The sequence below is a fragment of the Daucus carota genome, chromosome 2 (genome assembly GCF_001625215.2).
Source record: "Daucus carota subsp. sativus chromosome 2, DH1 v3.0, whole genome shotgun sequence".
Classification (NCBI taxonomy): Eukaryota; Viridiplantae; Streptophyta; class Magnoliopsida; order Apiales; family Apiaceae; genus Daucus; species Daucus carota.
In genome coordinates, this window is record NC_030382.2 from 31,321,980 (window position 1) to 31,343,805 (window position 21,826).

At 33.5% G+C, this 21,826-nt stretch overlaps 2 protein-coding genes across 3 annotated transcripts; both read right to left on the reverse strand.

The window, feature by feature from the left end:
- Positions 1-46: 46 nt before the first annotated feature.
- LOC108206455 (glycine cleavage system H protein, mitochondrial) lies at positions 47-2,612 on the reverse strand. Its single transcript, XM_017376758.2, has 4 exons — positions 2,335-2,612; positions 2,166-2,254; positions 434-604; positions 47-339 (listed from the first exon to the last, which is right to left on the reverse strand). The coding sequence occupies exons 1-4, from the start codon at positions 2,423-2,425 to the stop codon at positions 211-213; spliced, it is 480 nt and encodes a 159-aa protein (XP_017232247.1). The 5' UTR covers positions 2,426-2,612; the 3' UTR covers positions 47-210.
- Positions 2,613-15,615: 13,003 nt separating this feature from the next.
- LOC108208423 (uncharacterized) lies at positions 15,616-21,238 on the reverse strand. Of its 2 annotated transcripts, XM_064087150.1 has the most exons (5): positions 20,894-21,238; positions 20,773-20,805; positions 20,127-20,637; positions 19,809-20,034; positions 19,088-19,727 (listed from the first exon to the last, which is right to left on the reverse strand). In XM_064087150.1, the coding sequence occupies exons 1-5, from the start codon at positions 20,896-20,898 to the stop codon at positions 19,255-19,257; spliced, it is 1,248 nt and encodes a 415-aa protein (XP_063943220.1). In that variant the 5' UTR covers positions 20,899-21,238; the 3' UTR covers positions 19,088-19,254. The 2 variants fall into 2 exon arrangements, with proteins under 2 accessions (XP_017234445.1, XP_063943220.1); XM_017378956.2 differs by lacking the exons at positions 19,088-19,727; positions 19,809-20,034; positions 20,127-20,637 and adding exons at positions 15,616-16,202; positions 17,694-18,072 and having other exon boundaries at positions 20,894-21,237.
- Between the last annotated feature and the right edge of the window lie 588 nt (positions 21,239-21,826).

A 21,826-nucleotide genomic window follows, 5' to 3' on the forward strand; every position in this document is an offset into this window, starting at 1 on the left:
GTAGCATATGTGAGGTTCTAAACAGGTAGTCGAAAGACTGCTCGCATCAAAGTAATAATAGGACTGCCATTAAGAGCGGAAAATGAGGAAGCAAATGAGAGTAGGAACAAAATAAGAAAGTTAAATTTGAGGTTTCCATTTGTTGTAACAGTTGAACATAACCAGTTCAACCAGTTAATTCAAGCAAATAAACAGAGCATAATGCAAATTCTAGTGTGCAGCATCTTCCTCTTCACAGAATTTTGTGTACTCTTTTGGTCCCATCAAGGATTCTAATTCGGATGGATTGCTTGGCTTCACCTTGATCATCCATCCATTTTCATATGGGCTCGAGTTGATCTTAATCCAAAAAAGTAGAAGATAGAATAGTTATGCGTGTGAATACTTCTTCATTAACTGATATATGCAAACTTGAATCTAGTTAGGAAGTTACCAGTCCAGGTGTTTCAGTGAGCTTTGTGTTGACCTCGACAATCTCTCCAGAGATTGGGGAATTAACATCACTGGTGGCCTTTACACTTTCCACAGCTCCAAAGCCACTGGCTTGTGTAACGGCGCCACCAGGTTCTGGCAGCTCCACAAATACAACTTCTCCGAGATGGTCCTGTATTTTTAACATTTATGTCAACTCTTCTACCAGAAATTCCCTACATCTTTATATTACACATAATCACAATTAAATCACTGTAAACACACGAAGAGCTAGAATCTATCCATCTGATATCAAAACTCAAAGTGACAGGCACAGCTCAAATTATGCTTGCTATTTAAGTTGTTGTACAGGATAAATATGAAGGGCAGAAATCTCTCAACATTGTACACAAACACAAGTCAAGAGCTACATTCAAGCATGACCAGAAGCAGTCTTGAAATTCGAAAACAGTAACAAGCACAGCACAAGCTTAGTAACTTACTGCACATATGACATAACTACATAGGTGCCAGCATACATCCAATCCTTGTCAAACTCAAAAACATATAAGAGCATCTCCATAGGTTGGTTATAAATTATAGGCTTAATGACCTTTTAGTCTTCGAAGTTTGGATGGATGTTCTGGTGCGGCCTCGATGTTTGAAGTCGTTCGATTCAACCCTTAAAGTTTCACTATAGTACCTTTTAGCCTTTTTTTCAAATAACGGTATATAACAGGGGGGTAAACTTGACAGTTTATATTCAAGGTAAAGTTTGGGCGTACCTTTTAACCCCTAAAGTATACATCTCGTTCCTTTTATCCCTTAAAGAATACATTAAAATACATTAGAAGTTCCTTTTAACCCTCGATGTTTAATGCCCTTTTTAACCCTCACGTGTGAAATGTCAACTTTGTCCACCCCGTTATATACCAGTATACTCCATAAGGGCTAAAAGGTACATTCGGAAAACTTGGAGGGTCGAATCGAACGACTTTATACTTCGAGGCTGCATCGGAACTTTCACCCATACTTCGAAGGCTAAAAGGTCATTAAGCCTAAATTATAATGGTCTAAATTCAACCTGCAAGACATTATTGCTTTGATAGTATTGGATATATTTTAAAAATAGTATGTTATTATTATTTTAAATTGTTATAAATAGAATGTATTATCTTAATTTTTTTTTTTTTGACAAATATGGCTTATAGCCTTACAAATGAGTTTTAAATTGTTATAAATAGAATGTATTATCTTCATTTATTTTTTTTTGACAAATATGGCTTATAGCCTTACAAATGAGTATCTGTTCTACGAAACTCTCGGGGTGAGCCAAGGTCGAACCCAGGACCTGGGACGACAGAGGATAAGCTCTTTACCAGTGAGCTATCCAACCAATGACGTGACATTTATCTTAATAGGTAACCAATGACGTGACATTTAATATAAATCTGCAATGATTCAACAAATATAGTCATCCATATGAGCTTGACTATAATTATAGACAAGGGGAAAGTATACTAAGGGATTATCTATATTTTTTATTTTTAGTATGTCAACTCATTCATTTTCTGGAGCTAAAGATTTTTCATATCTGGATTTGCTTTAAGGTTAGAATGTATCACATCTAAGTGTCTATCTTATAGATAGAACTCCAGGAGCAATGAAGAGAACTTATTAAGCAACAAACACACACAAACACAAAGTTTTATCTAAATATGTTAGGCATTACATTTTTAGCAATAAGATAATACCTGAGCATGTTCAGTTATGCCAATAGTAGCCACTGACCCTTCATGCTTCACCCATTCATGTGAAGTTGCATACTTGAGTCCATCCAAGACTGCATACACAGAAACAAATTAATGCGCAATTATATATAGAGAAATAAATGGAAAACAGGTAGTTCATAGTTGCTAGTACCAGTGGAGAAGCATCTGGAGAGAGGGAAGGGTGGTGCAGAGGAGAGTCTAAGTGCATTGGCAGCTGAAGAAGCCCACACCCTTAGAGCCATTTCAACTGTTTTAGTTTTTTTACACACTTAGTTTTGGTTGATATACTAGGAAAACAAGGGCTTCTTATTTTGAACAATGTGCTTGCTTGCTCTCTGTTATCTTTGATGAATGGTGCACATACAAAGCCTCATCCTCCTCTCCCACTCCCTCACACTTTAAACTTACAGTACCAAACTCATTTGTGTGCCATCATTACGCTCTTTTTTTTCTTCTATTTTTATAATTAGCCCGGATGTTCCTTTTAAATGTCTCGATAGATATTCTTTTTGAATAATTTGACTTTTTTTATTAGAAAAATAATTTAATAATTAAATAAAAGCCATACAAAATCTAAAAAAATAGTCACGTCGAACAAATACAAAACGGAAATACATAAAACAGAAATAAACTCTAATAATCCATTCTTCCTAGATTTACGCGATTTGTTCAAGATGAGATATTTACAAGTACTATCAGTTGGAATTAATCATGTTTGTTTGAGTTATCAATCATGATTGTAATCCGTTAATAATTTTATCATTAAATTAAAAATGATACTTTGACAAACAAAGGAGAGAAATAACACAAATTCTCATCAAATGAGAGAAACAACTTACCTCTCACCAAAGAGGGCTACACCAAATCAATATAATAAAAAGATAAATAAACTTTAGATCTAAGCAGAATCATAAAAACAAGAGAAATGTATATAACTAATATACAAACAATGTTTTAAATAAAAGTTATTTTACTTTGAAATTAACTGTTTTATTTATGTTTTTTGATTAAACTATTTCAAAGCCACGGATGATTAATGAAATATGGCTTTACCACTGAGTCACTCTCAACCCATAACTGTTTTATTTATGCTGCTATTAAAATAATAAAATTTTTATATGCTATCATAAGAAAGTTGGGAAATGCAAAGGATCAGAGGAAAATAGCTTGAGGAAACTTACATAATGGGCCTTCATTAAAAGTTTGGATCTCAACTATAAGTTAAACTTATGCTTGGCCCATGGAAATATTTTCTTCACTACTTGTCCAATCTCGAGGTACAATTTCAGTTGTCCTTATGAGTAAGTCAATTGCGATGCTACTATGTTCACAACTCATATAGGTTGGATTGTTCGAGATTTGATTGTAATACTTTTTAGTATAAAGAATTTAAATATTCTATCTGTTAAACGATCTGAAAACAAAGCGGCTATATGTTTAGCTCGTTTTTTGTTTCTTAATCAGGTTGTAATTGACAGTTCGAGGGTTTGTCTCGGCTGGGTTTCAGTTATCTATTAAAATTTTTTGCTTTTCGTCAAAAAAAAGAAAGAAAAATATATATAGATCATATTTGGAAGTCAAAGTTTTGAATAAAAATTCTTTAACAAAAAGATTTTTAATAACAATATAAGATATGTAGATAAAATTAATGATTTTATCAGATATATTATTTGGTATAAATTTAATAGAATATCAAATAATTTTCAAAGTCAATTATTGAAAATTATTTATATATTTATCTATTTGAAATATAGAAATATAATTTGATAAGTATTAAACAAAAATCTCATTCGTAGAAAATTCAATAACAAATATGAGAAAATTCGTTTTAAAATCCAGTAAACATATTTTAAATTTTAGACATCTATTTTAGATGAAGATACAAATTTATTTTTTCATATAAAATACTAGGATATTTGATCTGGTTTTTAATAAGCAACTAGATATTTCCGAACAAGAACCTTTGATGCGTGTGTTATAAAAAAAACTATTTCTAGTATTTTTTTGTATGTCAAAAATTATCAACGGACTCCGACTGATACTTTTTCATAAATATTTTGTATGATTTAGGGTTTAAGATTTCATCTACTATAAATAATCTAACAATTAAAGTCTAAGAGAAAGTTCTATAAAGTTATTATAATTTAGAGATTATGAGACGGTTTGACTTTAAAAAAGTGCTTATTATTTATGCAATAAAATTTAATTATAAGTGAGAAGTAATTTTATTTTATGTATTTGGTAAATTTTTCGATATTTATAACTTGTATATAAAAATTATTGTTATAATAATAAATAATTAAAGAGTATCTTTTAAAATGGTCATGTACGATTCAAATTTCAAAAATAAAAAATAATTAATTAAAAGAGATAGAATTTTAATCTTTGACTTATAAATCGATGATTAATTTATAAATTTATTTTACAGTACGAATATGGTGCCTGCGACTTAAATACAAGTCTACAATGATAAGACTCATAAATTTTTAAGACGTTCAATTCAGTAAAAATTAGAAGGGAAATGTTTTAAAGCTATCGTCACCTATTTTGAGACTACGATTCTGTCGCGTATATAAGATTGGCAAGTGGCATATCCTTTTATAAAACAAGACAATCTTCTTCCTTTGTTATAATTTTGTGAAGAGACTTTCGTCAACTTTAATGGTGGTTAGTTAGATTGAAATATTGCTGTGATCATCATTCAAATTAAACTAATAAAAAAACAACTCAATTGCTTAACTTCGCAAAACACTTTTTAAGAACATTGACTATCACTTAAATTTGTCTGCCAGGAGTAAATCCAAAAGTTAGACTAATAAAGATAATCAATAATAATAGTAATCTGAAACACAGACTGCAAGAAAAGGATATAAAATTTATTTTGTAATGCAATATTTGTCGGGAGATGGCGACATGGTGAGCGTTATGGTTAGTTTTTCCGGATCCCATATCACAAAAGTCATGTCACGCGCAGTGTTGTATGATTTTTCTTCCAAGACCAGTGGCCGTAGTTTGAGTCTTTGAGATGCAAAATATTCTTATTCATAACATAAATTGAATACCATGGAAAGATTGTACTTACTGTACATATTTATATTAAAATGATAAGACGCATTAAATAATGGAGCCGTTTGGATGAGTTTAAGATAAGTGCTTGTTTTTAAAGTAAAATAAAGTGGAAGATAGAAGCAAAATAAGACTTATAAGTGATTAAAATGTTTAGGAAAGAAGTAGATGTCATGCAACAAAAACTAGTATTCTCTATTTTTAAGTAATTTTTGACTTTTTACATACACAGTACAAATAAGTGTTTTAACTTATAAAACCAGAAGCCTAGCTTTTAAACCCCGGCCAAACACCCCAATATATAGTTGAGATCAGAAATGTTTGTATGTATACTAGGACTATTCGAGTTATTTTTAACATTTACATTATAATATTATAATTCTATTTTAAAGATAAATATATGTGTTTGTGTGTGAGAACAGAACAAGAACGAAAGAGACAGATTAAACAGAAGAATATGAAGAAAATCTGAATACAGTGCGAAACTGTTTCCTTAAAGCGTATTCGCCACCGTATGTGTCGAACGAAGGCTTCTCAGGATAAAACGGATTGCGATGCAGTGCAGCATCTTCAGCGAGCAAGAACAGGCAAGAAACTATCACCGACAGAAAACGAGAAAGAGGATTGGTTTTTTATGTGCGGTTGTGTGTGATTATTACCCTAATGACTCTATAAAATTGTATTTATAAAGACGCTGGAGGGTTCTAGAACACTTGTGCGCTACTCTTCATAATTAATTAAACGCGCATGCGGAAAAGCCCAAAGCGCGCACGTAGGAGATGAAGCATAAGAGCATCTCCAACCATTGAAAACCTTTAAGTAAAATGTGAGTTAGTATATCAAAATCAAAAAATATAGCCAACCTTGCTAAGCCCTCACACTCCAACCACATTGACTCCTTGTCTATAATTTTAGCCAAATCTCCTATGTATGACTAAATGTGTCGAACGTCACTGGAGATGTGCTAACATATTAAACACAAGTAAACATCACATCGGTGTTTAACTATATAAAGGCAAGAAGAGCTCGTATCCTTTTCAATGTGAGATATGAGTTCCAAACTACATTTTCCACTTTTAAGAGATTCACTTTAGATAAATCTATCTCATTCATCTTTTCTATCTCATTTATCATTAAGTTATTTTGAATGATTCAAAATATCTCGGAAAGATCTCTAAAAAAAAACACATTCCAATGCTCACTTAAACAATGTGACTCAAAATCGACACAACAATGTGGGACTTAAACCCACATTTCCCAACATCATGCATATAAAGAAACCTAAAAAAAACTATGAAAAAAATGAATATCGGAAGATAATAGAATGAATGGTCGAAATTGTACTCCAAAACCCGAGCAAAAGTATGAGTTAATCTCCCTGTCTAAACTTAAAATTTCTGTATCCAAAAAAAAAAAGTCCTCAAAATTAATAAAACTAGATTTCATTGTGGTCCAAACAAAAATAGATATTAATTTGCATCAATTGTATACCAGATCCTTCGATCGGTTTAAATTAGACAAATCATCAATAATGTAATATTTTAAACGTCAGCTGAGTCATAAAATAAGAAACGATTTTGACACATGCTCAAACTCTAGTCGAGTTATATAAGATTCAACAATGCATATTATTTAAACTATATATATTTGATCTTTAATAAGTAGTATCAATTATTAATTTAAATTCATTAGAATCTTGAATTATAATTGTGCAAACTATTAATAGTGTCTTTTATTTCGTAGATTTAGTTCACCAAAACAAAGGGGCGTGTGTTTGCATATATAGTTGGAGCAGATAATCGTGCACCTCGTAACTTTTGATATAATGGGTGAGAAAGTGGGGAGTAGTTGACCTTGATTAATAAGAGATTGAATGTGTAAGAATACTATATAATTATTGTTTGTTTAACAAATAGTATATTTGAAACTAAAGTTTTCATAAAAGATGGAGCCATTTCATCTACTACACACACAAGTAGTTAGTGGATGGATTAGTTTTGTCTATGTTTTAGTTTAAAACTACAATATTGTTTTTTCTCTTTATTGGTAAAAGTTGAACAAGAATTGAGTTCCACGTCCGAGAAAATTACAAAAAACAAATACAAGTGGCACTGGTTGTTACATCGCCAATCGTTGACGGCACGTAAGAAACTTGGTAACCTCTTGACGTTATTCATATAGATTATGTACAATAGTCAACCGTCATGTCCACCCTCTACGTATATATACCCGCATATATATATTTCTTTTGATGCACGAGCTTATGTTAATATTTAAAATAGTCTTATTTATATTCTATTTAATAATATGGTGTCATTTTTAAAATGAAATATCAACATTAACATTAGATTTAATTTTGATTTTGAGATATTTGGTCAAAAGTTGAATTGATCGACTTATTTTTTAATTTTCATTTAAAATATAAGTCGATTGATACTTATATTTTCTTCTTAAATATTTTTATCTCTATCATGTGAGTATGTAACTATGTAATGCGTTAAGACAACAAATGTTTTTTTAGAGAAATCTAATTAAAATATAATGAAATATTATTAATTATTTTATAATTTAAGAAGAGAAAATATGAAAAGATGTTTGGGAAGAATTTAAAATGGTCATTAGCTGATGATGAGTAAATATTTTAAACATCGTCCGGTCCATTATCTTCGTTTCCTCCCGTCCGACTAATCCCGATCCAATCGGCGTCTTGTTCAAAAGGAGAATTCGTATTTTTTTCAAATACAAGAAGGGGATCGGAAAAAATTCTATAAAAAAATGCGGGGATCGGGGATTGTTTTGAGATTAGTTTCTTCTCATCCCGATTCACATTGAAACTCCCCATAATATAAATATTATATAACACTATATTAAATATTAATTATACTTATATATATATTTACTTTAAATAATCTAAATTATTTTATTATTTAAATATTTTCATATTATAATACAAACTAATTATAATAAATATAGTTTTATTTTCTAATTGTATTATAAATAAGTATTAATTTGAATTAAAATTTATATGTTATATAAAAGTAGAAAAATATTATATATAGTGACTTATTAATAAAATTTTAATTCATATATATATATATATTATTATAATATATTATAATTCAAAAAATTAATGAATTTCTCGACTCCTCGTAGGATCGGGGAGAAAATGAATCTCCCGTCTGGGGATAGGGGCAAGTTCAGGGATTAGTTTGAAGTTTGGCGATGGGGATGGGCATAACATTTTCCCATACGGAAGTGACCTGACGCCCTGTTAGTGTGTGCGTCGTAGAGATAACACTAGATTATGAATTTCTGTTTAAAGACATGATTATGTATATTGTTCTATTGATTATTTCTTTTATAATTTATTATATTTTTATTTACTGCGATATAAATGTAAGATTAATTAATGTTCTTGGGATATAATATGAATTCTATATCTCTAAATATGTGACTTAGAAATGAGATTATAAGAATAGTATTGATATTCCTAAATATCCCTAGTCGAGTATTATTATTAGAGACGATGATAATACACTAAGACTAGTTTGTTTGTTGACTGATGACCACATCTCATTGGTCATAGGTATGTTGATACTAAAGTCAAAAACATAAGTGCATATACCCATACATGGTACTGGAATTACCCACAGTGAGATTTTACATGTTAATAAGTGTCATTAACATACTTGAAATCATACTCTGACTTGAAATCATTATATTTCTACACGAGAATTAACATACTTTCATTACACCCAAAGTTACCTTTAGTCGGGTGATGATAAAGGTGGAAATTGGGTATGTTATGAATCGTATGAGAAATATGAATGATAGATATAGGATTTAACCCTCCTATTTTAGGAGTGATATTATTGGCCTCTTGATTGAGTGAGTCTATTAAATGCATGGCCGTGCTCAAATATTGATTTGTTTAATAGTCCACTCATTGATCAAGGAAATCCGGATTAAACGTTAAAGAGGATAACACAATGCATGCTTCGAACTTGATCTATAATATAAAGTTAAAGGGATTATATTACATTCTACATTATTCACGAAAGGTTTAACTGGATCACCAATTATTATTATTACTTGGGTAGCAATGATGTATTACTAGATGCCGCTCATTGTTTATAATTTTATTATTGGATATTAAAATTATTGCCAACGTAATAATAACCTAAAGGGTCACACACTTAGAACGTTTGAAAGGAGTTTTAATTTAAATTTAATGATTAAGTTCGAAACAAATTGTTTAATTGAGCTGGTCTTAATTAAATAAATAGAATTTCCAATTTACTATTAAAACCAAAATCGGATTGGCTTTTGAGAAGTCCAAAACCAATTTGGGTTAGGCCCGTATCTCTCCCTCCCCTATAAATACATAATAATGTATTATTTTAGGGTTAAGGCTTTATAAAAAAACCCTAGCCGCTCTACACAAGGAGAGGCTAGAAAAGATAGAGATTGAGAGACAAGATTTCAGCTAGTTACGGCTCCGGTGATCGTTCGACGATCAAGCGTTCGTGTGGACTATTTGATGACGCAACTCTTGGATCAAGGGTTGTGTGGTAATTTCATCCTCCGGACCTCCATCTTCCAGATTACGTAAACCTTCTCAAGGTAAAAATCCGAACTACGACTTAAATATTGTTATTCACATAGATCCTGCGGTGGGTTATGAAAATTATGAACTTTTTACCTTTTTAAATTATTGTTTCCGCTGTGTTTTATGCCTCGAAACCCAACACGCCCCTCCCTAGTCTAGTCTCTCACCATAAATCATATAAACTAGACTTTTAGACAATTATTATTCTATTATAGAATAATGTTCAAATATTACATAATTATCAATTAATTTTGGTATAAAAAAAAAATTCTATTTTAGTTTTCAATTTACTAATTAAAATATGGAAAATTTTTCATAAAAAATGATAAATATATGTATTTTGTATATTTTTATGTTAGTATATCAAAGAATTCCATATAAGAGATTATTCTCTTGAGTGTTTGGCCCCCAATTCACCTCCGGTATGAAATCAGTTAAGAAACTACAAGTGTTGGGTGTGTAAGTACTTAGTTGAAGTGAATGAACCTGTATTGATCTTTATATTGAATGAATACCGGTATCCTCGGTTGTGACCGAGAGAAGCACGAAGGTGGGCGAACTACTCCACGAAAGCAGCATAGTGGACATTGCAAGCTCAACGCCTAGTCCAACCTAGGTGACGGAACAGTTCGGGCTTGGGCTTCGGACCCTGGGTGCCTATCATTATCATTTGGCCCATAACCTTCACCATGGGATAAGGCCTTGAGGCCCACTACCAATATATATATATAGACACACACACACACACACACAATTGTTCAAATACACACCACCAAAATAAAAACTAAAATACAAACCAAGAGAAACTATCTTAAAAGACATAACCCACCCGCTATATGTCATCACCCACCCTCTATCTGTCATCACACACCTAGGGCCCATCCTCACCCCCCGACCCAATCCACCTCGAGCCCGTTAGAGCCTCGCCAGCACAGGCCCTCGACAGGCTGTAGACAGCCTAAGAGCCAAACCTTGGCCCCACCATGGTCCACTGGGCCCCACCCCGAATTTACTAGACCCCGCTTAGACCCCGTTTAGACCCATCTCGGGATCCATTCCCGGTCCCAAAATCCTTCATATTTTACTTAATCGCATTGATTTGTATCTAATTTGTATTTTGGTAGTTTATATTGGAATAGAATCCTATATATATATGTAGCTAATGTTGGTCGCAACAGTTAGTGACCGAATCCTGTAGCTAATGACAGTTGCAACAGTTAGTGATCGAATTCTGTAGCTAATATCGGTTGCTAATACCGCGGTCACTAAAAGTCATCACTGAAATGTGGTCGCTGATATACAGTCGTTAATAAGCCTTTTTCTTGTAGCAAATTTGGTTAGTTTTGTAGAACATATTTGGAAATTTGGTTATTAGTGATACTTCTTATCGAAGTTGAGCTATTGTAATAATATTGGGTAGTTTTATTTCTGGTTTCAAGACTATAACATATATGTGATCATGTTTTTAGGGTGATGTTTATTGTATTCATTGAGGTTTATATTATCTTAGTGTTAGTGACATCCTATCTTGACCTCGAATTTAGGGATTGTCATAGTTGGGACCAGAGTCACAAGTAATAAGTTATTAAACCTAGAATGTAGTTGAAAGTTAGGTTCATAAAAGAAAATAAATTGCAACCTCACTTAGAAAAAGTTAAAGCTGTTGGATATAACCATCACCAATATGATATGGATTTAGTTAGAATATTAAATCTAAGTATCCTATATTGTATATTATAATTTTTTAGTGCAAGTTGTAGTCAATCTGTATAATAAGCCAACATGAGTATAATTTGTAGTCCAATTTTTTAGTTATAATTTTTGATTTGGTACTCTCCCCTTCTAGCTACAAGTCTACCACACGTAGAGATCTATTATTCTTGCATTGTTAAACAGTTTCAAATACTAAAAACACTCATGATAATGTATTATCATATAATATGTCATAAAAAAATTTATAATGATGTTAAAAATAAAATTATAAATATATAATTTTAAATATAATCTGTTGGTCAATATAATATAATTAAAATTTAATTCATTAATATTAAAATACTAATAAAATAATATTAAATTTTAATTATAAATAATAATTTACGAACTATATTACCGCCTGTGCTTCACACGGGTTAAAGGCTAGTATTAAATAGAACACCAACATATTCTAGTCACTAGTACAAAAAGGGCCTGTAGCGTCGGTCAACACATACTTTTAGCGTCGGTCAAGTGGCATAGTATATACAAACGACACTGAAGGTATGGACATGTTATGTCAGTTATTTAGGCGACGCTTAAAATTATCATAAGTATCGGTTATCTGAAACACCGACGCTATTGGATGAGCATAAGCGTCGGTTACCTAAAACGCCGACGCTATAGATATAGGCATAAGCGTCGGGTATCTATACTACCTACGCTATAGGTGTAAGAATAAGCGTCGGTTACTACAAATGTCGACGCGACAAGTGTAGGAATAAGCGTCGATTATCACAAATGCCGACTCTGTAGGTATAGACCTGGTGGCTTCGGTTAACAAGAACGCCGACGCTTATAGTTTTTCTTTAAAAAAATACTTTTTTTGTTTTATTGGCAACCTTAACTTGTCCAGAACATAAATGTAATCTATTTGAGTATTTGTATAAATAATTATATGAATTCCTTTTATTTATAGATAATTAAAATAATCATTTTTAATATAATTTTAAATATTTTTTATTTGTTTAAATTACCTGCTCAGATAGAAAATAAATAATTAAATGCATATAATATGGCATGTCATATTGTTATTCACATAATAATATAATTAATACTACCTCCGTCCCATTTTATGTGAATGGGTTTGACTTTCACGGAGATTAAGAAAAAGGTAGTAAATGTAGTTGAAAAGTGGGTAAAGTGGTGGGACCTATCAATATTTAATAATAGATTTGAGATAGTGGAGAAAAGTAGTGGGTGTAATAGTGTTTATTTAATAATAAGAGAGTATAAAATATAGAGTTAGTGGGTGTAATAGTGAAAAGTAGTGTTCAAAAATAGTAAGTATTCTAGGTTCATTCTTTTTGGGACGTCCCAAAAAGGAAATGAAGTCACATAAAATGGGACGGAGGGAGTAATATCTTTAAAGGAAAATGAAAGATTGCGGACTACCATCCAACCTTGGGTAAAGTATAGTTAGTGTTATCCTGAACATCTCGCCAATATCGAGCCCGGCACAGATGAGTATGTGATGATTTTGCAAGTATGCCTAGACAATCTCTTACACTTCATAAATACAGATTAGGAAGGACAAAAAATGAAGAAATGTAAAATATGTGGGAAAATGGCTCTTTATAAACATTATTTTCAAACATACACATCTTCAGCTGGACCTCTAACTCAAATAACCATTATACGGTTCAAAAACAACATGGTCCCAATTCAAGGAGTGATCTACTTCTCTGTGCTATTCAATACTTTCTTAAAAGAACACTCTCAAAATGTGAAGTTCTACGTTATAATACAGGAAAAGTCCATATTCACCAAGCTAACCACAATCACATCTACACCCCAACGAAAGTATCAATTCCCCACCCTATATGGAGTCGAAGAAGTAAAAAGGAGATAACAAGATCCTAGAAAAATTTAGCTTTCTTTAATAATTTTAATACTTTTAGCGTCAGTCAAATATAAGGCTACGCTAAGGGTCAGTTTAGGCGGTTGAATAAAAACCGACACTAAAGGGTTCGTGTTATGCGTCGGTTGTTTATGACCGACACTACAAGGTCACTTAAGCGTCGGTTGAGTAAAGACCGGCGCTAAAGGGCCTATTTAGGCGTCGGTGGAGTAAAAACCGACACTATAGGGTCAGTTTTAGGCGTTGGTTATTTATGACCGACGCTAGAGGTCCGTTTTAAGCGTCGGTTTAGTAAAGACCGACGCTAATGAGTTAGTTTTAGGCATCGGTTGTTTCATGACCGACGCTAAAGGTCCACCACAAATGATATTAAGTGTCGGTTAAGCTAGCAACCTACACCTAAAGTATGTATAAGTCACGTCTCTTTATATAACTGACGCTAAAAGTGTGATGCTAACAGACAAACTTGTACAAGTGAGTTCATTTGAGCCCTAGTGTGATTTACCTGAGGTAGAGCCCACACAAGAGAGCCAAAGACACTTTTCCCTGAGTCACTACCTATGGATCCCCCAAGACTTTCGAGAATCTCCGACTATATCAACTAGGGGAGAGCGGGTGCGGTTTCGGTGCGGTTTTTGGATAAAACCGCACCCGGAACCGCATGCCCTCGGTTTTAAAACTAAAAAACCGCAACCGCAACCTCATTGTCGGTTTCGGTTTCGGTTTCAAAACCTCGGATTCGGTTTTTGTCGGTTCGGTTTCGGTTAAAAAACCGCATCAAAGAAAAAGAAACATTATACATAAAATTTAAATAAAAATGACAGTATTTAAAATTAGATTACTTTTTAAAAGGTGTGAAAATCAACCAAAAATATGCAGATGCCAGTAGATGTGCATGAAAATAACTGTGAAGTCATAAGAATGGTAATATATCTGCAGTTTAAAGATACAAGCAAGGCATCTTTTGACAAGAAACAAAATGTGATTTTATTGGTCAGACTCAAAGGATCCAGAGCTATAATGCAGGATTTTTTTTAACATGCAATCCAGTAGGTGTGCATCAGAGTTCAGAGTTCAGGACTACATGATTAACGTTAATTTGCAAGACTTGGTAATTCATTCAGAAGCATAAAGCCATGGAAAATGAAACCAAAAGGCTAAAATGAGTTCTTTTTTTATGAAACATTAAATTTAAATGGAACATCTCAACATCTGCAAGTTCTCAACATTTTTATATGGATCCACATGTGTTTATAGCAAGAAAATACAGATATTTTGATATAAATTCTAAAAATCGGATCGGTTCGGTTTTTCCCGGATCGGTTCCTAGCTATAACCGGAACCGAATAATCGGTTTCGGGTTCGGTTTTTGAAATTTCGGTTTCGGTTTCGGTTCGGTTTTATGCGGTTCGGTTTTGAGCGGTTTTTAGCGGTTTCGGTTTCGGTTTCGGATTTATTCGTTTTTTTGCTCACCCCTAATATCAACTACTTCTCGTGCACTGCCTTGAGAGCCACATACCGTCCTATATCAAGTATATGCATTTTTGCTAGAGAGTGCGACTTCAAGTGGTTGGAATAAGGAGTTGCAATGTTTAGTGGATGGAGGACTTACAGGGTAGCGGTATGAGCTTCGACGTCAGGGGTATTTGAGTCATTGAAGTAGAGAAAGTGGCCAAGTGACACCTCGTCGGCAAGGACGGAGGCAGTGGGGGTACTTGCCCCATCAACTTTCATAATATATGCATATATCTCTTACACTTTAAATAAATAATTCTATTTCGCCCCCATTATTTGGAGCCTAACCTTCCCAATGAAGATACAAGTTTGAACCTAACGTGTGGAGTTGTTTTGACAACAATTTTTTTTTGCCCCCACTAGGCTAAAATCCTAGCTCTGTGCCTGTCATCGGCCCCTCATCTCTTCCAGTAGAGGCATCTGAATCTTAGAGGATCCTATCTCATGTTGCAATGCTTACTATATGAACTACGAACCATCGAAGGAAATTCATGGGAACATGACTGACGAAAACCATAAGAGTGCGTTTGGATTCATATATTTCATTTCAAATAATGAATTTTAATTCCTAGATTTCAAATCCAGAATTTCAAATTCAAATATCCTGTTTGGTAAGTACAAGAATTTCAAATCCTGAATTTCAAATTCCAATGGTGTTTGGGAATTACTAGAATTTCATTTGAAAATTCAAATTAAAAATACATCAAATTAGTACTATTCAATGAAATAGTCTTTTACACAATTTTAAAAATACGCCTAAATACTATGAGTCACTAATAAGCAACATGATCCAGCTTCGCTTTTTCTCATTATCCGGCAAATTTTTAAGCATTTCAAACTCATCAACTTTGCCATTCACGAATCTCTTGACAGCCCTCATAGCTTGATCATCCGTAATACCAATAACTTCAGATACGACCTCATATATTTCTTTGCACGTGGGTCTTGGAGGCTCTTTTGCTTTGCTCACATATTCTTTAAATGACTCTGCGAAACTGGTAACAGCATCAGCTAAACGATCTCTTTTCTGTCTCTTGTTTGATTCTCCCGAACCCGTCTCAGCAGTGCTAATGTCATTTTCTAGCTCCATGGCAGTAGCTGACTCCTCAAACTGCTCTGCACCATCACCAGTGGCTCTATCGGAGGCAAATAAAGTACATATGTCATCCCAATTCTGAATGCACTTGTTCTGGTATGCAGAAGCATCTGGACATCCCTGTCCAAGTTCAGAGTTGATCTATATTAGATTTTTAACACTGATATACACCAAAAGAAACAACATGCAGAAGGTCTGTATTACTGCATAGATTAGCATCTACATTCTCTTCACCAAGAACTTCAGTGGATGTCATTCTACCTCACTAATGATATTTTGTATCTTTCATGCTACCAAAAAAAGCAACAGAAAGAAATTGCTCATCAAAAGCCAGATGGCATGGCCAAGTGATAAAACACAAAGAGAAAACACCTCACAGATACTAGGAACATAATAAAACCACACTAGTGTACAACTTCACATATGGATGCACTGTTAGGGAGGTACACAAGAAAGAAAGCACCAGTAGACGAAGAACCAAACCTCAAAGCAATCAGAACCAAAAAATATGTTGTATGTTGTACTCGTATGCATATGTATATATGCAAGAGTAGTGCACAGGATGAATTTTCATCATTCCCCAGATACTACAATGAAGTGATATAGAAGGTAATTACAAATGGAACTATAATATTCCACGAACAGCTGATAGATGGCCAAGCAATCCAAGCCAAACCTCAAAGCAACATGTAAAGATTTACACAACTTTCAAAAGAGACGAGACAACATAACTACTAATGATAATCAAAGTAAGATTTTTAGAGAGATCCTCTGTGTTGCCAGAATATTACCAACTCAAAATTGTTACATAATCAGCTAATGACAATGCTAGTCATAAGCAACACTTGCAATATTTAGCCGTTAGCAAATATCAAGATTGGAATACACCTAATCTCATACCAGAATGTGAACAGATGACCACATTTCGGATCCAGCCTAAATCTCAAATGAGCAAAAAACTTCAGTAAGGAGCATTTGTAAGTGGCTTATTATAGAAAAATTATACTATTTCAATGTAAAAGAATATTAGGCATTTAAGTGAAAGGCATGCTCTGAGCAAGGAACAAAATTAAGTCCACTGCTTTACTCACCTCTAATCACAGCCATATGTACTGAAGTACTCAGTCTGAAAATTAGATCAGGGATATAATAGAATTTAAACTTACAGTGCTGTCAAAGAATATTCATGCAATCAAACCTGATGTGCAAATTCAACTTAATATGCAGTCAGCACCTGAAGTGATGAGGATGGGGCTGAAATAGAGTTTTGGGCACAAAACCAGGGAAAATTCTCATGGCAAACATAATACAATCTCCATATTTTCAATATTTAAAATCTGCTTATTACTAGATAACTAATCACTACATATACTAAAACATAATACTAATCACTCTTTGGAATCGAACGTAGGGCTACTAAAGCAGTAAAAGTGGTGGTAATCTCTGCCATTCTGGTGCTTGTTTTAACTATAAAGCCCCTGAGGATGTATAACGCTAAAGGTTGTTCTCTAGTATATATATATTCTGATGACATTAACAGTACTCATAGATGACCCGCTGTTACACATAAAATCAGATGTAAAAATATTTAATAGGGAAAAATTAATTTACCTCACAATAAGCTTTCCATTCTACAAGATCTTCTATCGGTATTACTAGCATCTTCTTTTCTTCGTCCCAATTGAATTTGGTATAATTTCGAATATCAGAAATCACACCATAATGTTTCTTCCAAATCTTAATCCGGTGCTTCACATGTTCCACAGTAACTAACATACTCTTTTCAATCCGCAGCTTATCAACCACAGCCTGGTAAGCTTGACTTTTAAAATTTCCGTCACCCTTATTTCCTTCATTAATTTGATCATACAGTGTTGATGTTAATATGCTGTCCATCTCAGGGGTCCATGCTAAATATCCCCTTTTCTGAGCAGGTACGGTTGGCTGATCAGCTGGTGGAGCCATAGGCTGTTTTCCTTGTCTTCGGGACCTGGAAAAGAAAAGCAGAGACATCTCAGGGATCCAAGAATTAACAAAAATTGCCAAGTTTGTAACTAAAATCAGAGGTTCATAAAATCAGGCTTCATACCACTAGCAGGAAAGTCATTCTGTAAGCTTCTGAGTCCTGATTAGAGCATATAGATCCATAAATGGATTTCAAGTTATGCTAATATTTCACCAGATGACGCGCAACAAACATACAGTACCAACAAGTGTCTAGTTGACAGGAATCAATATGTAATCAACAAGTGTCTAGTTAACAGGAATCAATACGTAAACATGAGTATATGGCGAGTTAATCACATCATTTTAAAGGTATCTTAATATCCTCACAAAGTGCTACCAAGTATTAAGATCCAGGCTAATTTAACCATTATGTTACAATGGTCACTCAAGCGATCAGCAGCTTATATTTGCCGGGACACTGCAGTTACAGCTTACAAGGGAATATCTGTGTCAGTCAGAAACTAAAGCCAAAATCATCACATAATAACATCCATGCAAGTTAAGAGTCAAGTCCACTACACATGCACACAAGTTAGTTTGAGCAAAAAGCAAAGCATCTTGTAGCAAATAGAATCTTCCACCACAATAGATAAACCAACCCAAAATGTTTGCTACAAGAATACATTCAAGCAAACTAGAATACATAAAAAAGAAGAGATCAAACATGTTGAGATCTTCGCAGGCCAACACACAAGCGAATTGCCTACTTTAATTTTCAGTTTCAAGATAAATATAAAAACACCCAGACAAGCCTTCAAGCAAATAAATCTGCTTGACTGCTTTAGACCTTATAAAATGCTATAAAGCTCTTAAAATTGTGGAATGCATTTTAGTTTCAAAATCTAGATCCAAAAAGATCAACAAAGATTATAGCTCAAAATCTATATCCACATTGCTGCTCCTAAACTACACAATCTTCCCCAACGCCAAATTTCAATTCAGTGGTATATCCTATAGATCTTTTCAATAGGGGATCATAAAATTATTGACTATAAAACACTAACAGAATCAGCCAAAAGTCAGCCAAGTAAAAACAGTGAATTCAATAATCAACATGAAATTAACAAGTTGGATCCAAGAATTAACAAAAATTGCCAAGTTTGTAACTAAAATTCCAGAGTATACTACAGAACATATTGCTGATTAGATAAAACTGATAAAACATTTATATAGCTCTAGTCCGTCCAACATATTCTTCAAACATTTTCTTTGCAAGATCATCTCTAAATTCGTTCCATTCGTTTGTTGATCTAGCGGTGGATATGTAATCATCTTCGTCATCTTCCACATCAATTCCTTCCATCCTATCCAAGTCTCTTTCTACTTCTTGCATAAAGACTCTTTCTTCCATTTTTTCCTCCCTCAAAAAGTTATGGAGAATAAAACATGCATTAATGATTCTAACTTGAATTTTTTTTGGATAAAAGCTAGCATCTCTCAATATAGCCCAACGCTTCTTCAACAATCCAAAAGCCCTCTCAATGGTATTGCGAGCGGACGAGTGTCTCAAGTTGAAAAGCTCTTTGTGATTAGTAGGAGTGTTTCCTCGCCACAAATTCAAATGGTATCGAGTCCCCTTATAAGGAGATAGGAATCCTTCGCTGTTAGTAAAGCCCAAATCCACAAGAAAATACTTTTCTGCATCATGTAAGTTAAGCATTTTAATAATTAAGTGTTGAGAAGTGGTAGACCAAAATTAAAGAATGAGCAAATTCTTACTTCTAGGCACTTTCAAGCCATTAGATCTACGGAGGGCATCACGAAGAACACGAGGATCCGATGCTGATCCTTCCCAACCAGGCAAGACATATGTAAAACACAAGTCTGGATCACACGTGGCTAGAACATTAGTGCTAATATCCCCTTTTCTATCTCTATAGCGAGGCCGATCCTCAACAGGGACAGTCATTTTGATGTGTGTCCCATCAAGGGCTCCAACAGCACCCTAAATATATGTTTAGTTCTTGTTCAATAATATATTTCTTATGATTTTAACTACATAATTAGCAATTGAATTTGAATTTGCTTTTATATTACCTCAAACCACTTCCATTGGTTATCATGGACATAACTAGTGGCATGGTCTACTTTTCTTATGTAATCCTTCCCCAACTTGAGTACTGATCCAAGTACTATATGAAATTGTCGACTCACTGTCTCTCCAGAACGTGCAAACACAGCTTGTATAGTTCTATTTTTCAAATCATGTGCTAGAGTGTGAAGAAACAATGCGACAACTTCTTTCACAGTGACATGTTTCGTAGTTACTAATCCGCCTTTAGTTTCCAAAAGATGACATAACTTCTCGAACCGTCGTATATCAAGACGCAATTGTTCACGACAAATTCTATCAATCTTTAATGTATTCATCCAAGTAGCTCTAATTTGAGAGCGATCATAATTATTCCAAGTCAACCCCTTCGACCTATGATTCTTACCGTAACAAGCTGCCACTACTACGTGAATGAAACCTATAACTAACATTACAAACTCCATTTCCTCATCCTCCCTTGAACGCTTTTGTGAAACATTCGAGACATTTAAATTTCTGTGATTCAGTTGGGGGAAAAATATACAATTATCAACATAATCACTATTAAGTTACGAATTTCTAATATATACAAAAACAAGAGCAGAATTAAACATCTGTAAATTAATAAACAGTAGTGTTCGGAATTCTTACCCATGAGATGAATGAGCTGAATTACCCCTTGAACTGCAACATAAAACCAACGAAAATGAGAAACTTGCTGATAGGATCTCATCTGTGCGAAAGTTTTGAATCAATTGAGTGTTAAACATACCTCATTAGAGTAATCAGAGCGAGAATGGACGAGGAGAGCGATGGGGGATCGAGAGGGAGGAGGAGAGCGAGAGCACGCGAGAGAGATGCGAGAGTCCCAGCAGAGAGACGCGAGAGTCCCAGTGAGAGCGGAGAGACTCGCGAGAGAGAGAGATTTCGACCTGGTTTCTATGGGCTTTCTGTTATTACAAATGACACCAAATAAAAAGTTATTTCCAAATGCTATACTGGGCTTGTATTTTAATTAGCTGAGATTTGGGCCAAATCCAAATTCAAATATTTTATTTATCCAAACAAGGTATTTGGTTCAAATTCAGCATTTCAAATGAAATGCTCCTATCCAAACAGGCCATAAGATCATTTATAATGTTGACAACATATTTACTCAGGTAAGTTAAACAATACTTCACTTAAATTTTGACAACAAAATCTTTGGAATCGAATCTATAGTTATAGAATTTAATAAAACTTGAAATTGTTGTTATGAAACTTTAGTCAAGTTATACAACTATGTTCAAGAAACATATTCTTCTTCAAGTCACATATGCATGATTAGTGATTTATACAGTTCTACAAGACGACAACAACTACTAAAGAGATATGAGACAAAAGATATATTCTTAAGGAGCATGAATGAATAACACGAGGAGCTAGTTTAACCTTAAAATGAAATGTATTACTATTCCTTTAAATTTAAGGTTATCACGTGTAAGTAAAAATATTGTACCTCAAGTATATAATAACATCCTCACACATTTACGAACTGACCTAGTGATTCATACATTTGTATTCAATCAAGCAAAATTTGTTGATGGAAACTTATTTTTAAATTATTGTAGCATTTAAAATTATTGAAATATTAATTTTAGAAAAAATTGTTCAGGATCGGTTCCTTTCGTTTTTTTATAAATTGTTATAACTTAAATATTAATCG

Bases quoted from the DNA above. Each gene is read 5' to 3' on its own strand.
- LOC108206455 (XM_017376758.2), bottom strand. From the start codon at position 2,425: ATGGCTCTAAGGGTGTGGGCTTCTTCAGCTGCCAATGCACTTAGACTC. The intron at 605-2,165 runs GTATTATCTTAT...TTAAAAATACAG, and splicing joins GCATAACTGAACATGCTCAG to GACCATCTCGGAGAAGTTGT. The intron at 340-433 runs GTAACTTCCTAA...TTTTGGATTAAG, and splicing joins TCACTGAAACACCTGGACTG to ATCAACTCGAGCCCATATGA.
- LOC108208423 (XM_064087150.1), bottom strand. The intron at 20,035-20,126 runs GTAATATAAAAG...ACATATATTTAG, and splicing joins ACCAATGGAAGTGGTTTGAG to GGTGCTGTTGGAGCCCTTGA. The intron at 19,728-19,808 runs GTAAGAATTTGC...TACATGATGCAG, and splicing joins TGGCTTGAAAGTGCCTAGAA to AAAAGTATTTTCTTGTGGAT.